The sequence below is a fragment of the Centroberyx gerrardi genome, chromosome 14 (assembly GCF_048128805.1).
Source record: "Centroberyx gerrardi isolate f3 chromosome 14, fCenGer3.hap1.cur.20231027, whole genome shotgun sequence".
Classification (NCBI taxonomy): domain Eukaryota; kingdom Metazoa; phylum Chordata; class Actinopteri; order Beryciformes; family Berycidae; genus Centroberyx; species Centroberyx gerrardi.
This window is the reverse complement of record NC_136010.1, coordinates 7,065,278-7,081,538: the sequence shown is the minus strand read 5'-3', so window position 1 is coordinate 7,081,538 and position 16,261 is coordinate 7,065,278. Positions and strand designations below refer to the sequence as shown.

General features: G+C 42.0%; 1 protein-coding gene across 1 annotated transcript; it reads right to left on the bottom strand.

Annotated features, from left to right (window-relative positions):
- Positions 1–3,735: 3,735 nt before the first annotated feature.
- actr5 (actin related protein 5) lies at positions 3,736–12,395 on the bottom strand. Its single transcript, XM_071923676.2, has 9 exons — positions 12,012–12,395; positions 11,220–11,458; positions 10,462–10,631; positions 9,437–9,654; positions 8,216–8,380; positions 7,364–7,468; positions 6,217–6,356; positions 5,854–5,986; positions 3,736–5,194 (listed from the first exon to the last, which is right to left on the bottom strand). The coding sequence occupies exons 1-9, from the start codon at positions 12,393–12,395 to the stop codon at positions 4,862–4,864; spliced, it is 1,887 nt and encodes a 628-aa protein (XP_071779777.2). The 3' UTR covers positions 3,736–4,861.
- Between the last annotated feature and the right edge of the window lie 3,866 nt (positions 12,396–16,261).

Sequence of the window (16,261 nt, the reverse complement as noted above, 5' to 3'; positions counted from 1 at the left end):
TGTCTTGTTAGTCCCAAATCAGCCCACACCACGTCTGTACAAACCTCAAAGATCTGGATAAATCTGACCGGGGCCCACTTAAGTGCAGAGACATTGTGTGTGTGTGTGTGTGTGTGTGTGTGTGTGTGTGTGTTATGTGTGCATGTGTGTGTGTGCGTGTATTATGTGTGTGTGTGCTCCTTTCTCAAGAGTCCAGCACACTATTATTACAAACCTCCAGGATTTGAATAACCCTGAACAGTGCCCATTAATGTGGAGAGACGTGTGTGTGTACAGTATGTGTGTGTGGGTGTGTGTGTGTGTGCGTGTGTGTGTGTGTCCTCCTTGCTCAATAGTCCAGCATTATTATTACAGACCTCCAAGGTTCGCATAAATCTGAACAGTGCCTATTAATGTGGAGAGAGAGAGAGAGAGGCAGTGAGAGTGTATGTATTTGTGTGTGTGTGTGTGTGTGTGTGTGTGTGTGTGTGTGTGTAGGTGTGTGTGTGTGTGTGTGTGTGTCAGTGTGCGTATGTGTGTATGTCTGTTGCTTGCATAAGAGTCCAGTATTATTTCATAATGGTCAGCTGATTGCTTTAATAATAAAGTGAATAGGTGAAAATGAGTGTTTTGCTCTAATTTGCTTTACAAAGAAAAATAATTGGAGCCAAAAAGCGGTTTAGAAGAAAGGACTGATTAGACCATAATGTGTGTGTGTGTGTGTGTGTGTGTGTGTGTGTGTGTGTGTGTGTGTGTGCGTGCGTGCGTGCGTGCGTGTGTGTGTGTGTGTGGGGCAGAGTCAAGTGCCTCATTCAAGAGCCTGTAGCTGGCTAGACTAATGATTGGACTGATAATAACAATAACAGCGCCATACAGGCTATAGATCGGCCAGCAATGCCAGCAATGTTAAGAAGCCAACTTTCTGTCTCCTCCGACTCTGTCTGTGATCACTTATTTTGTGTTTCAGCATAGCTTATAACACAATACAGAACTGATCTATACCCTGCAGAAGTACGTCAGCCATGTTTGTGAAAAAGGTCTATTAATGGTAAATGATGATTCATAGAAGAAGTTAATGTTTTCACAATAACCAACACAGGTCCTATATCCACTCAGGGAATACGAGGCCGGTTAGGGCGTTCAGCTTAGTGTTGATGCTGTTCCTGTTGATCTGAGCCTCCAGCTACTAAGAGCTAAGTCCCTCTGGTTGGACAGCAGCCAACAATTCTCAGTGCCTCTGCTAAGGATGCAATGGCCTTGCACCGCCAGATATAATAGTTTTCATCTTTTTGCTTTTATGGAAGGTTTATGAGATCCTTTATGTGCTGGGTAATGTTTCATAATCCACAGGTCCATGAAATCCATTCAGAGCCCACTGCATCACTTCAGAAACACAAAAAAGGTTGGGGTTTTTTTCCGAAATTCTTGAAAAGAAAGACTGTTTGTGCAATGTAACAGCAGAGGGACTGGCAAGTGGGGAACTCCAACAACAGGCTGTTTTTTAAAGAGTATGTTTATGGCATTTCTGCATCATTGGACAGTCACAGTGAAGAGAGACAGGAAGAAAGGCATGCGACAAAGGTCCTGCGACTTGAACCTGGGACGTTGTGGGTACATGGTACACACCTTACCCAACCAAGCCAACGGGACACACCAACCGCAGGCTATTTGCAACGCTGTCACCATCCCAGACCTCTCCATACGGGGAAAAAGAAGAAAAGGACAAGAAATCGTCGTCACAACCAGAATTTGGTCAGAATTTGGGACATTTTTGTACGACAGATGTCTTTTACCCAGCAACAATAAAATAAGATTGTCCAGTCTTTTATAGTCCCAAGTCTGGCTCCTATAATGAAAATGTTCACTCCTTCTTTTCTTCCATCTATATGTTATGAAGTGACCCAACAGCAGACTGTGTGTTTCTCAGTTTAGCTCTGCCTGGTGTTCCTGCTGACCTGCAGCACCGTAGCTCACAGTTAAGTCACCTAATTGGACACTGGCCAACACTAAAGCCACGTTTCCACTACAGGGCCAAATGGAGTCGAATACAGTGCAGGCTTGGTTAACAATAGGCAGGATCTGCTGTAACTATCCCCTGTGCTGTTTTATGTAATTTATGTAGAAACCTAGTTTGGATGGTAGAGGTGAGACAGCTGGTGTGTCAGTGGAGTTGCAGGGTTCCCACAGCTTTTCACTGATGAAATTCCAGAAACTTTTCCATGACTTCTCCACGACCCCTTTTCAAATTTCCATGACCGAATTTTAATGAGACCTGCAGAAAACTCAACAGTAAGAGCCACTCCACTCTCAACACCGAACCACAGTTTACTCACGCATACTATAAATATCAATAATGTAATTTCATGTCTCAAAAATCTAAATCAGTCAGCCTGATCTTATTGCCTTCAGAGATTATTCATCAGCTGTGTTACCAATAGTGCCACTGATCATTTTAGAGGATGTAGCATTCACATTAACAGAACAAGTTGATCATAGATTGTAGGGAAATTACAAATTAGAAACAGCCTAGTATCCCCTGTCTTTCCCATTTTCTCTCTTTTGCTAAATCTGAACAAATCACCCACCAGTCACCGCCATGCTCTGGCTCTGATTAGCCCCGCTCTGCCCTGCTGCAGAAACCAGACTGCTGCTGCTGCTGCTGCTTGATGTGAAGCAGAACAAGCTGCCGAGGGTTTGAACCTTGAGCTGAGGCTCCCTTTAACACCACATAATACTATTAGACCGCTGAGGTCTGCTGGGTTAATAATGTGGACTGACAGGGAACAGCACAGCACTAAGTGGACAACACAGACACTTGCAACACAGTTTCAGCCTGGGTCAGCACCCATAGGTGGGTCATCTGAGACTGAAGATTGAAAATCAGTTTCGCATTACTGTGGAGTAGCCAGCATCTAAAGTCAAACAGTAATAATAAACTTTATCTGTATAGCACCTTTCAGTAACAGTGTTACAAAGTGCTTCACAAAACAAGTACAAAATCCAGCAGTAAAACAGAATAAAATAACACAAAGAAGGATCAGAAAACATAATAAAAAAGTAAAATATAAGGAAAAGATATAAAAGAGGACATAAAATCAACAGTAAAACCAAATCATGACTTCAGGCTTTGTGAAAGCCTGAACCTGTCAAAGGCTTCTCATTAACACTGTGGGTTTGTAGATTAAACAAAATGAAGCAAAGTACACTTCGTTCAACTTGCATTCAAAGAAGGCCACAAAATCTAACAATCAATTTTGCCATGTATGGAGAATTATACTAAAAATATTGCACATAGAGTCTCCTCAGCTTGAAAACCACTGGCCTTGAGTAAACCTGTATCTATTATGTGTTAGGTAATCTGGCAGCATGAGACTGCAGTATGGCACACTGTGGATTTGCTTTTCAGAGTACGCTGATAACAAAAGGTAAAAAATACCTCATGCTGCCCAGAGGAGGCGCTGTGTTGAAGCTGCAGACAGGAGAATCTGACTTTATGTTGTAGACCTGCGTCATCAAGAGGTGTGATACTGAACTGCAACACCTCGTCATCACCTAATCTACTTTTTTAAACATTAAAACATGTAGATTTTTCTGTAATTGACAGTGAACAGTAGTGAAAGGAAAACAGCTCAGAAACAGCTGTTATACTAAATAAATTGTAATACTTGATATCTATTCATCTGTATAGTTTATCACAGTGACACCAGACAGCATTCAAACATTATTTTATTCCAAATGTTTAAAGCACTTCTCAGAAATGTTAGTCCGTTGTTCTTTCAAAAGCAGTTGTTCTAAACACAGTTTTCATCCTTGAAAATATATATGTAAAAAAAAAATAGTATTTACATAACATATAAAATGTTCCCACAGTACCGTTCAGACCATTGCAATAATGACCATTCAATATGAACGGCCTCTGGTGATCTGGTCAGGTCGGTACAGTTAAGTTAATTGCCAGGCTTGATGATTATAAATCAAAACTGAATTTCCAAAACATTTCTTGCTTGGACAGGAAGTCACACAAGTCTCAGGAGATCCAGAACAGACACAAGACCGGTCCCTGCAGCATCAGAAAGGACAGGAAGAGCAGTCCCATTCAAATCAACCGTCTTGAATGGTGACTTGCTTGGTATAATTAAAGGAAAAATCCACACTTTAACATTGTTAAACCAGCTATTGGCGATGTGCCTTGTATTCCTGAGCCCATTCTTTTGATTGGCGGTGTGTTTTTCTTACTCCTGCTGATAACTGACCAAACATAGATGATGTTAGATCATGTCAAGTTATTTCCAGCACAGCTACATTCAAGTTTCATAGCAGAAATGTTTTAGAGATCATGCATCACAAAACAGTAAACAGGTCAGGTTTTGGTGTCAGTCTCTCAGAATCAAAGAGCAGCAAGGTCTTCTTTCTAGAGCCGCCATTTTGCACCAAGAGGCGTTCAACAATCATACAGGGAGAAATCCATTGTAGAAGAGGAGAGAGACCAATTTCTCCACCCACAGTAGCCTCAAAAGACCAGAATGCAATGCAGCCACAAGAGGGGCGCGGCCGCAATCATTAAAACATATAACACAGAGCTGAATGATCACACTTTCAAACTATTTATATGCCCATATGTCCATGTTTGATTGAAAGCAACAAGTTCACATCTGTTCTTTGGGGGTTGTAGAAAGGCATTCTGGGAAACGTAGGAAATCACTAATTGAAGTAGAAGTAGACGGGTTGAGGGAAAGTGGGTAGACCAAGAAAGTAAATTACAACACTTCATCAGAAAATAACTCCTGGAATGCTCTGAACATCACAGATTGATGATATCTAACAGACTGAGGGTGGATTTTTCCTTTAAGTATTTAAAACACCAGTTCTTCGAGACGCCCAGCTAGCACGTAACCACGGGAACCTCAGCTGCAGCAGCAGGACAGGAAGCAGTCAGAAGAGATGAGACGCCGCCGGCAGCAGGAGACGCCGCCATCGACGTGGATGTGGGAACGGTGAGTTCTGCGGGGCGAGCAGGGGCGGGTTTGACGATCTTCATGGGAACAAAGACATTAGAGGAGCCGTGTTCGCTCAGGTATTCTCCTCCCTTCTCCTCGTACTCCTGCCTGCTGATCCAGCCCTCCGCCCCTCCTCCTCCTCCTGCAGGAAGATGCTCCAAGGCCCAGGATCTGGCCCCGTACCAGGCGTCCAGGGCCGGACGCGACGCCATGTTCACCTGGGGAGGAATGGGACAGAGTTAGAGACACTTTACCACTGGATTATCTACTCTACCTGACTGAAAGGTAACTAAATTGGAGTAACTGTTATACACAAGAAAATAACAATCTCTGAAGTTTCAGTTAGACTAGGGCCAGTTAGGTGACTCTAGTCTGATTGTGTTTGAATGGGTTAATCAATGGGAAACATCAGTGATTTAGTCATATTAATGGATTATGAGGCTCTAATGTATGCAAAATAGTGTTCAATTCACTGTTCAAGTCATTTCTGCCTTGGAAAATCGTCCCATTTTCAATTTTGCCATATTTAGTAAAATGTTTGAGGTGACAGCTACAATATAAATTATGATATTTTACTATAATAGTAGTAGAACAAATTTTGTGGCCTAATGACTTATTAAAATCTTAAAATATATATCGCCATCACCTGAAAATTAATCTTTTTTTCTCAAATAAAAATGATTAATTGACGGTTTCATTTCTCATGACACCAACAAAAATCCTCTTTCTTTAATAATCAAGTTCTGAAATGTCTGCATTCAGGGAAAGTAAGGAGGGATCTGCTTCAAAGGAACAGGGTTTTGTACTTTGGTCACGAGGGTATAAATGATTAATTGGGTTTAAATGTCAATGTGTTTAAAAAGGGTAAAAGCTGGACCTGGAAGTGAGACTGGAAGGGCCTCATGGCCAGCAGCTCTCTCTCCAGCCTCTCCTTCATGCCTGGATACTGCATGTTCCCTCCTGTCAGGAACACGTTGCTCACCAGCGCCTCCTGCTGCTCAGGAGTGTACCTGCACACGGGACAGAAGAAGCAAGACAAATGTTAAAACGTCATAGTTGTAACTCTTTACATGCCACTTTCTAACAAGGAAATAATTGAAAAAGTTAAATTAATAATAGAAAATGCAGTTTGTTTCACATTTTCATGGGTGTGTGGTTGTGTGTGCATATGTGTATGCGTGTGTGTGTATGTGTATATTTTTCTTTTGTGTGTGCTAGCTTGACTGTAACTGTTTATTACCTGGCCAAGACGTACTGCAGCGTCTCCATCAGTCCCATCTGGTCCTCTCCAGTGAGCGAGGGCTGGAACAGGATCTCCGGACACCTGAGGCGCTCCGTCCCCACAAACAGCTGGTGGTACTCCGCCATGTTGAACACTGGCTGCAGACGGGATAAAATTATGCCACGCCAAGGTGAACACAAGACAAACACTGACAGCGAATGTTAGATGTCGGCAGAAAGTGCACCAGAGTGTGAAACTACACTCTTGCAAATCGTCGCTGTCCAGTGAAAACCGTCTATCTCCCAAATGTCAACTTGTCAGGAACTAAGAAAACTCTCAACCCACAGAGGAGCATTGAATCCTTCAGTTGGACTTAAAGCATAAAGAGTTCCTAAGTTCAGACACGCAAACATTTGGGTAAAACCCCTCAAACTGATTATTATTTCTATCCTACTCATGCTTACAAAGTGCAAACCTAGATTTTGGGTTTTCTTCTCATATATTCTGTCACATCTTAAACTGCCACATAATTACCTACACAGCCTTAATGAGGATATAAATATCATATGTATGTTATGTTTTCGCCCCGTTCCATCTGTTTGCTTGTCTGTCTGTTGGCAGGATAACTCCAAAAGTTATGAACGGATTTGCATGACACTTTGTGGAAACTTTTGCCATGGGGCAAGGAACAACTGATTAACTTTTCACACCGATTGGCCAAAGGGGGCGCGGCTTCTCATAAAAAGGTATGTAACTTCTGAACAGATTCACACAACACCATGACACTTTGTGGAAAGTTTGGTTGTGAACGGCTGCCTAAGTCCTTGTGCACCATCTGAAACTGCTGGTCTACAACTGCTGCTCGTTTGAAAAGGTGGCACATTTAAAAGCTGTTAGTTTAATGCACTTTCTTTGCCAAAAATATATAGAAATAATTTTACACTAGAACTGTTGCTCATTTGAAAATGTGGCAAATTTAAAAGTTGAAGTTTAATGCACTTTCTTTGCCAAATATACAGCATAGAAAGAATTAACAGAAGTTTAATTCGGTCAACTATCTGACATGTGGTAATGGCATATCTTGACAACTGCTGGCGTTGGCGGAGGCATGCGCTCTACTGAGTGCCATCTTTCTAGTTATTAAATATACTTCCTGTGCCGTTACCTGGACCACATTAGCGGGTTTGTCTGGCAGCGTGTCCTCGGGGAAGTCAGGCTCCATCAGCGCCACTCCGTCTCCCTCGTCCATCGGCGTCTCCAGCTCCGACACCTGGCTCAGAGCGACAGAAAGCCTCAGGCCACATGTCAGCCGCACAACATCTACTGCAGGAAACCAGGACAGATTCTGTCGAGCCCCACGGCGCGTTCACAGCCTCGACATACAGACCTGATTAATTATCACTTTATCTGAATCTGATATCTGTCTTCATCTCTTCTATGGAGAATACAGTAACTTTTGCCTACTTGGCTTGCTAGTTAATGCAACTGAAGCATTGGCAAACTTAGCTTAAAGTATATGATATAAATACATAGAATTACTACTTATACATCAGTGCGCTTTATTATAAAATGCTAGAGTATGTTCTGTATTGCAATCATAAAAGGATTATATATATATATATATATATAACTGTATCGCAATAATTCATGCAAACTAATAGTTGAAGAACCCAGAAGTCAATTCTCCCGTCTTGTTTTGCCATCAAAACTCAGATGATTATCAAAGATTATGGGAGATTAAGCTTAAGTGTGAAGATTTAATATCTTAAATTACATGTTCACAGTAATACAACTTTTGCTTTGTTTTATTAAATATATACTACTCAAAAAAGAACAGACTTGATTTGTACATTTGTGTTTCATGTTAAACACGCAGCCATTTTAGACTTTTCTTGAACTATTGGATTATTTTGCCAGACACTTAAACAGCCTCAAATGTGGACCCAGCAGCTAAAAGATGAGATAAATTAAGTATTTCTCGTGCTATTTTGCCCTAATTTGGTTTAGTGAGACGCACCTCAGTCTTCCCCTCCGGCCCGTCGCTGTGCAGCAGTTTCTGGCGGCCCTGCTCCACAGCCAGGTGCAGCTTGTTGATGTAGGACTGAAGCTCCTCAGCTGAGTCCATGTTCAGCTCCACCAGGTTCTTATGAAACTGATCCAGCAGGCCGTCATCCAGCAGCTCCTGCTCACAGAAAACCCCATTTGTTTTTCAAATCTGATCTCTGAAGGCCCATTCACATCTAGAACGATAACTATAAACTATAAAGATACCTTGTTGCTCAAGCATTCACACTGCAACGGTATCTGTGATCAGTTCCTCGGCAAACCAAGTTATCACTGCAGTGAGCTGGCAAATGCTCCGCCCCCTTCTTTCTTACAACTTTAATTTGATTGGTTCAAAATGTATTTATCACCGTCTCTGCATCCAAAAACAAATTACTCAGAGTTTGAACCAGGAGTATAGTTACAGTTGTCGTTTTGGATGTTTTTATAGTTTTCGTTGTAGTGGAAACACAGGCATACTATTTACTTAGAACGATTTAAACATTTTTATAATTAATATTATCTTTATAGTTATCGTTCTAGATGTGAATGGGCCTTGAGGCTGACTGCGCACATTGTAATTTACAAGTGACCAGATTGGATTTGTGTGTTTAGACAGCGTAATCATTTGCTGTCATTACATATATATACATATATGACATTGGTTGTCATGGTAGCAACGCAGGTGCACGCAAACTAATTAAGTGCACATGTTCTGTCCAATAACTCTGGTTTCTACTAATATGGAAATTTCGTCGTTGCTTATTCTGATTCTGATTCTGATTTTAAGATGGTATTTTCTATTGCTGTGGTGGAGACAGACAAACAGGCGGAGACATACAGACAAGGAGACACACACACACAGAAAGACATGTACATTCTTGTGTGTTATTTTTATGTCTGTCATGAAGTTGCTTTCTTTCTCTAGGACTTTCTTGAAAGAGAGATGTTCACTTTAAATGGCAATACCTGGTTAAATAAGATAAAATCAAATAAAACAAAGACAGACATGCAAACACACATACAAAAAACAGTGCATATAGACAGTTTTTCCCATTTATGACCAATGCTATGGATTTTATGTGGTAATATTTAATGTAGTCTTATGAAAAGTCTTATGCTTCATGTACTGTATGTTAGCATTTGTAACAACTAATGAGCATTCTAACAAACAACATGATAAACAGTTCCTTGCCTGCACAGCCAGCAGTTTGTCCAGCCTCTCCTGGTCCTGCTGCAGCTTCTCCTCCCGGCGGCGGGCGTTGATCTCCTGCAGGCGGCGGAGCTGCTGCGCTCGCCTCTCCTGCCGCTCCTCCACGCTCACGCAGCCGCCCAGCACCTTGGCCGAGAAGGGAAGCTGCATGCGGTGAACCTCCCGCTCATAAAACTCCGGGCTGCGCCACTTCTCCAGCTCTGTGGGAAATGGAAGTACATGCATATATTCATCATGGCCTCCGTGGTTTAGCCTTCTAGCTCGTTAATTCAACAGCGATAGCGGGCCTTGTATCCTGTTTTTTTTCTATTATGATATATCCAAGAAAATAAGGCTTTTTAACTTTATACCTCACATCTTGAGCGCCTTGGAATTTTTTCTTTTCATTTTCATTTCAGTCATAGTGGGGTGTTTGTTTGTGTGCATTTATTCTGCAAATTGTGCACATACTGTATGTAACTCTCAGGTGTGGTAAAAGTTTTAATTCCATCTTTATTAAAGCTGCCCTAGGCAAGAATTTTATGTAAAAATACCCATCTTGTCAGCCTAAATCACAAAGTGTGGCTGCAACAGAGAAGAGCGTTCAATTCCCCATAACTATTTCCCCAAATTAATTTCAGGCGTCAGGTGTGGTCACTGGCGGGAAATCTTCTCAGCACACAGGAAGTGACGAATCGAAACTTAAGAGCAAAATACAAAACTTTCTCCTGAACAGCAGCGAGTGAATCCTCCATCAAGAGAAAGCTGGACTCATCAACAATTGCCGAACCTGCTGCGAATAGATTTTTTCCATCACCTTCAATCCAGCCACATAGAAGAAATTTAGGTCCGCGGAGTGTGCAGTTTATTGATGTCACGTTTTTGGGGTACTTTTCACAATTTCGGGGTAATGAAGCCCTTCAAACTTTCAGAAATTCAGATAGTTATCTCCTGCCTAATGCAGCTTTAAATGAGCCCGTGAATGTATGTATGTGTGTGTATGTTTGTCTGTATGGAGACATGCGGACCTTCATGGTAATCCGCAGCAGTGTAGCTGTGTTCGTGCAGCAGCTCCTCCATGCGGCTGAGTGTGATGGCGGCGAGGTGACCGGGGTATTTGAGCTGGAGGAGACGCTGCAGGTAGGACGCCGCCTGGCTCCCGCCCACGTTCACACGCTTACAGTTCACCGCATCCAACCTGGGGACACAAACACACACGCCGCATTAAAGAAAATTAGAATCTATAAACCAGTGGTTCTCCTTTTTGGCTCGTGATCCCTTAAAACAAAGGAATGTCTACTTGCTACCCCTGGTACAAGTGTGCAGATTTCAAACAAGAACGATTTCCCCTTGTCAGGTCGTTTCATTTGATTCATTATCAGGCCTAGAGGGTGAAAACTAGTTAGTATTTCACAAAAAAAAGCAAAAATGAGATAAAAATCAGAAAAAATAGACATGATACTAAATTTGTATAGCAGAAATATGTTTTTTTCCTATCCCATATATCATCTCGCAAATCCCCAAAAATTATCTTGTGACTCCCTGGTGGGTCCCGACCCCTAGGTTGAGAACCACTGCTATAGAGCAAACTACACCAAGTGTGTGTGTGTGTGTGTGTGTACTAAAGAGAGACAGAGATAAACAAACAGAAAGAGAGAAAGAAACAGACAGACAGGTGGAAAAGGCAGAAACATTTCGGAAAGTTTCAGATGAGATAATACAAGATGAACTTTATTGATACTCAATGGGAGGAATACAACACAAAAGCAATCAGCGGACGCCTCACCTGCCGTTGATGACAGGCAGGATGTGGGAGCAGTGGTATCCTGAGGAGAGGACGATGCCGGTGTGCGGCGGCGGGACGTTTCTCTGAGCGTTGTTGTGGTAGAAGCTGTACAGGCCGTCGACGCCGTAGGAGACGTGCGGGACGCGGTAACACTCGAACAGCAACTCTGACATCATCTGACGACAGTGCAGCGGGTTGCAGGGCGCCTCGGTCAGCACCATGGGGTGATCCACACTGCCCTGGAGGGAGAGGTGTGTGTGTGTGTGTGTGTGTGTGTGTGTGTGTATGTCATGTTATTGGTGCACAAACACAAATGTATGTCAGACTAAAATGGTGGGTAATCTCTATTCTGCATATAAAAAGGTGGGAAAACACATTTCCACATTTTTCAATTAAAAGAATCTAGTTTGAACTCCTCTTGTCCTTTTATAATTGCATGACATGAGAATTGCAAACATCACATGTAACAAAAATCTAAAAAGTAACTCAGTAACTTTTACTCTGACTACATTTTAAATGAGCTACTTTTTACTTTTACTTAAGTAGATTTGTACACCAGTAATTTAACTTCTACTTCAGCAAAGTAACAGTACTTCTACTTAAGTAGGATATTTTAGTTAGTCTTTCCACCACTGGCTGTAACTTGTGTGAAACCTGCGCACAAGAACACATCCTCCTCTGGCGTGAAATCAAGGAGAAGACAGGGGGACACATGATTATAGGGGATACATATTTTGGCACAACACCTGTCCTGTAACCCACTTCAGGACCACCTGACCCCGCAGCACCCACCTCTGACGCGATGCCCAGGTGTGTAAACACATAGTCGAAGATCAGCTCCTGGATCTCGAAGTTCACCACCACGTTTCTGTCGAACTGGCTCTTCAGCAGCCACCGCAGCGGCTCCAGGTTCGAGATGTCGTTACCGATCTGCGTCTCGCTGCGCGCGGCCCCTCTGCTCCGCGCCGCCACAGACTTGAACAGCAGCTTCGGCGACCGGTACTCCGCCGCCTCGCACGCCCAGCCGGCCCGGGTCTGGAAGGAGCCGTTATCGATCACTATCGGGACCGGGGAAGAGCTCAAACACCGGGCGGCGAGCTCATAAATCGGGTCGGGAGACGTTTTGCAGTCCTGAAACGTGAAGATTTGACAGACCGCTTCTGCCTTGGAAGCCATTTTGATTGAGTGTCGCTGCAAAATACGACCGAGTGGAGGCCTGGTGTCGCCGATTTTCAGTTCCGACTGGAGACAGAGGGGGACACTTTTGGTGGGACAATTTGGTTTTTATGATTGTTTCGCAAATAATAAAGAAAAAACATTTCTCAAGGAGGTTATGAAAGACAAACCGTCCAATTTTTTAATAGGACTTTTAATCTCATATCGATTTTATTTTATTTTATTTTATTTATTTGTATACGTTGAAAATAGTATATTCAAAAGAAAAAAAAATTATATAAAAGAAATTAAAGTGTGCAAGTTAGGTGAGAATCCCAATCAGGGTTTATATAGACCTCACTTGTTTAAACAGTAAAACGAGATGTTACATAACAATAACTACAAAAAAATGTTCTATACAGTAGCAAAGAGGCGCTGTAAGAGAATGGACCTTGGGTGTGATAGCCTCTCAAGTAAATATAAATAATAAAACCATATATCTCCATATTAGTCAGTGGTCTGAGTTACATATATGTGTGTATTTATAATCAGTTTATTAACAATTTATAGACACCATGTCGATCCTGATCTACCGGTATATTTTGTGTTAATCCACATCTCCAGGTGCGTGGGATTAGAGACTTTAGCAGCAGTTTCAGTGAATGAACATCCATTTCTTTACCACCAGAGGGCGCAGGGGTCTCTCTCTCTCTCTCTCTCTCTCTCTCTCTCTCTCTCTCTCTCTCTCTCTCTCTCTCTCTCTCTCTCTCTGCAGCAATAGAGCATGTCTGCATAAATCCTTATCACTCCAAATCACTCATTCATTTGCCTTTTTAGATTAGTGGTCCAGATGAGAAAGATTATGGGGAACAATTTATCTAATTTTATTTAATAGATCTATTTTATTAAAACTGTGTCTCTCCTATTGACAACATATTTTAGGAATTAAGATTTTTAAAATGTGCAACATGGAAAACACAACTGATATTTACAGAAGTCACTTGTTAAATTTCACTTAAATTGCTACTATCCTTTATTGCCACAATCAAGACAATATACTGGCTCAGTAGACCTGTCACAGTTTATGATGTACACTATTCAGAATATGGATAAGCTGTGTATACAGATTATGATGTATGGGTAGGTTTCAGGTAATGTAGATAGTCAACTAACTTATTTTCATTATACTTATTTCCACATTGCCTGTGTGTGTTATCCATAGAGCAGTTCCCAGTCCTATCTCTAACCAAAGGAAATCTCCGTATTGTCCATCATTACCTTAAGAATTTGGGATCTGCTTGCTTCATTTGCTACATGTGAGTGCACATTGAACCTGCAGTGAAACCATGTGAAGAGACGTTTCCCCCAGGCTCAGTCTGAGCTGAATTGAAATATCTCTGATTCCCTCCTGTCTGGCATCGTGTTATTCTCAGCTGACTGGGTGAAGCGAGCGCCGGCCTCAGCTGGTGACACGGGACACCTTCAGCTCTCCACCTCCTCCAACCAGCAGCAAAGACGGCCTCATGCCCATCAGGGCTACAGCCCAGTCATTTTCAATTCAATCAATTCAATCGATGTAACTAAAAAAAAACACAATTCAGCTGCTGCTGGTGGAGGGAGCTCACACACAACACTGTGGTTTCATTTTCTGCATTTTCTGTGATGTGTCAACTGTTTCAGTGCAGAAAATCAAACACGTGAATTTTGAAGGAATCACACATCCTGAATTACTTGAATTGAAAGTGAATTGAAGCTAGTCCTGACACCCATATGATGCAAGGTAATATTTTAAGGCAATGCCCATAAGCAATATGACTTAAAAGGGATGGGGATTGACAAATGGGACACTGTCAATGGGATAAACATAGTGGGCTGTAAAGAAACAAATATACCATTAACAAATACTGCTGGTTACAATTGTTGCCCATCTGCATTGCTTCATAATGTTGTCTGTGTATCCTGGAGTCAGATGGATGGATAGATGGATGAATGGATGGATGGATAGATGGATGACTCTCTGTCTGTCCCTGTATCTGAATCAGCAATACAGAGAGCTTCCAACTTTGCATGATCATTGCCATCATCACCATGACACTCATTCAGCCATTCAGCCATTCATTCATTCATTCATTTGTTCATTTGTTCATTTGTTCATTTGTTCATTAATTCATGCATTCAGTATTGGATCATGAAGCAAGAGAGAAAGTTGATATTACTGTGCTTTTTATTCATTCAAAAAAAAATCTACTTTGTTGAAGGCCAATTAAAATGTAAATGCATGTTTATGTGGAGAAGGGAATTTTCTTTCATTCTTACTAAATGATGTTTTACAGTTCATTCGTAGCCATTTTAATTATTACTGTGTACTTATGTCCAAACACCACAACATATCAAACACCAAACAGAATTTGTTCTTGCCTTGTCCTACACATTTGGATACTGGATCACTTCTACCATTCAGTGAATAGTGTTTTATTCATTCGTGACTTATTTTATTATTGTCAGTATTTTACCTTTGGGGCAGCAGGCTCTCTTATCCAGAATAACTTACAGTAAGCAGTAGAGTAAGTGGAGATTCTGCATGGTGTGGGTTTATTTCCTGGATAGCCCAGATATTTGGTAGCAGGAGGGAAGGAAGGAAGGAAAGAAGGAAGGAAGGAGGGAGGGAAGGAAGGAAGGAAGGAAGGGGGCTACTGTATGTGGTTTGATGGTGTGTCAGTGAATCACGAGCACAGTTCACTGCTCAGGCACAAAGCTCTAAGTGACTGCCGTCCCCCTCCTCCTGATGCTAATAAGCAGATCTGGGTCAGCTCACTCTGTCTCTCAAACACACACACACACACACTGATAAGACACACACACACACACGCACACACACACAGTCACATCCTCACTCTTCATACACCCACCCACACACAGTCACATATGCACACAAGCACACATGGTCGCAAACTCATCCAAATACGCCCCCCCACACACTTTCTCTCTCTCCTCTCAAACACACACACACACACACACACACACTCCCAGAAGGCAAGCCGTGACATTGTGCGTGTCCGTGCGCAGCGCAGTGCAGGGAGCTCTCTGCTTGTTGTGCTTGTCATCCAGGCGGCGGGGGAACTAACAGGCTACAGGCACTGTGGGACTGACGGCCACGCAGGACGCCAGGCAGCCTCCATTTTGTGGAGGAACGAACAGACTGTCAGTTCCCACCGACAGGGAGGGATGGAGCGCAGGGGAACTGAGGGGAACATGTGTATTACAGGAAAATATGTTCAGGATTATATTTATTTAGGAATGTATTTAGGATTCATGATTAATAATACACTGATTAAATCATTTCTTTTATTCATTTTGTTATAATTCATTGTGTTTTTGGTTAACCTTTATTTGTTCATAGTAAGATCAAGTAAGATTTTTCTTAAGGATACAGGCTCTTTTTCAGCACAATCTCTTTATCACTTTTATTCTTTTTTATGCATTTTAATTCTTTATTTATTCTCTCTTTTTATACACTTCATTATCTATTTTTATGTTTTTTATTTATCTTATTCTGTGTGTGCTATATACCTTGTGTAAAGCACTTTGAATTGCCTTTGTGTATGAAACGTTCTACATAAATAAACTTGCTTTGCCTATCACATAGCAGTTGGGGGTTACGTGCCTTGCTCAAGGGCAGCTCAGCAGCAATTGTAGCAGGATGGGAGAGAGTTAGTCAGTGGCCCAGGGATTGGAACCAGCGACCCTCCAGACACAGGCCCCCTTCTTAAAGATTTTTCGGCTGCCACCTCCCCTGCAAACGCCATTTTGTGGAGACTGTTATTTCCCAGTGACAAGACGCTGTTAGTGTAGAATGCAGCAATCGAGTGTTGAGGGGAAAAAATCTG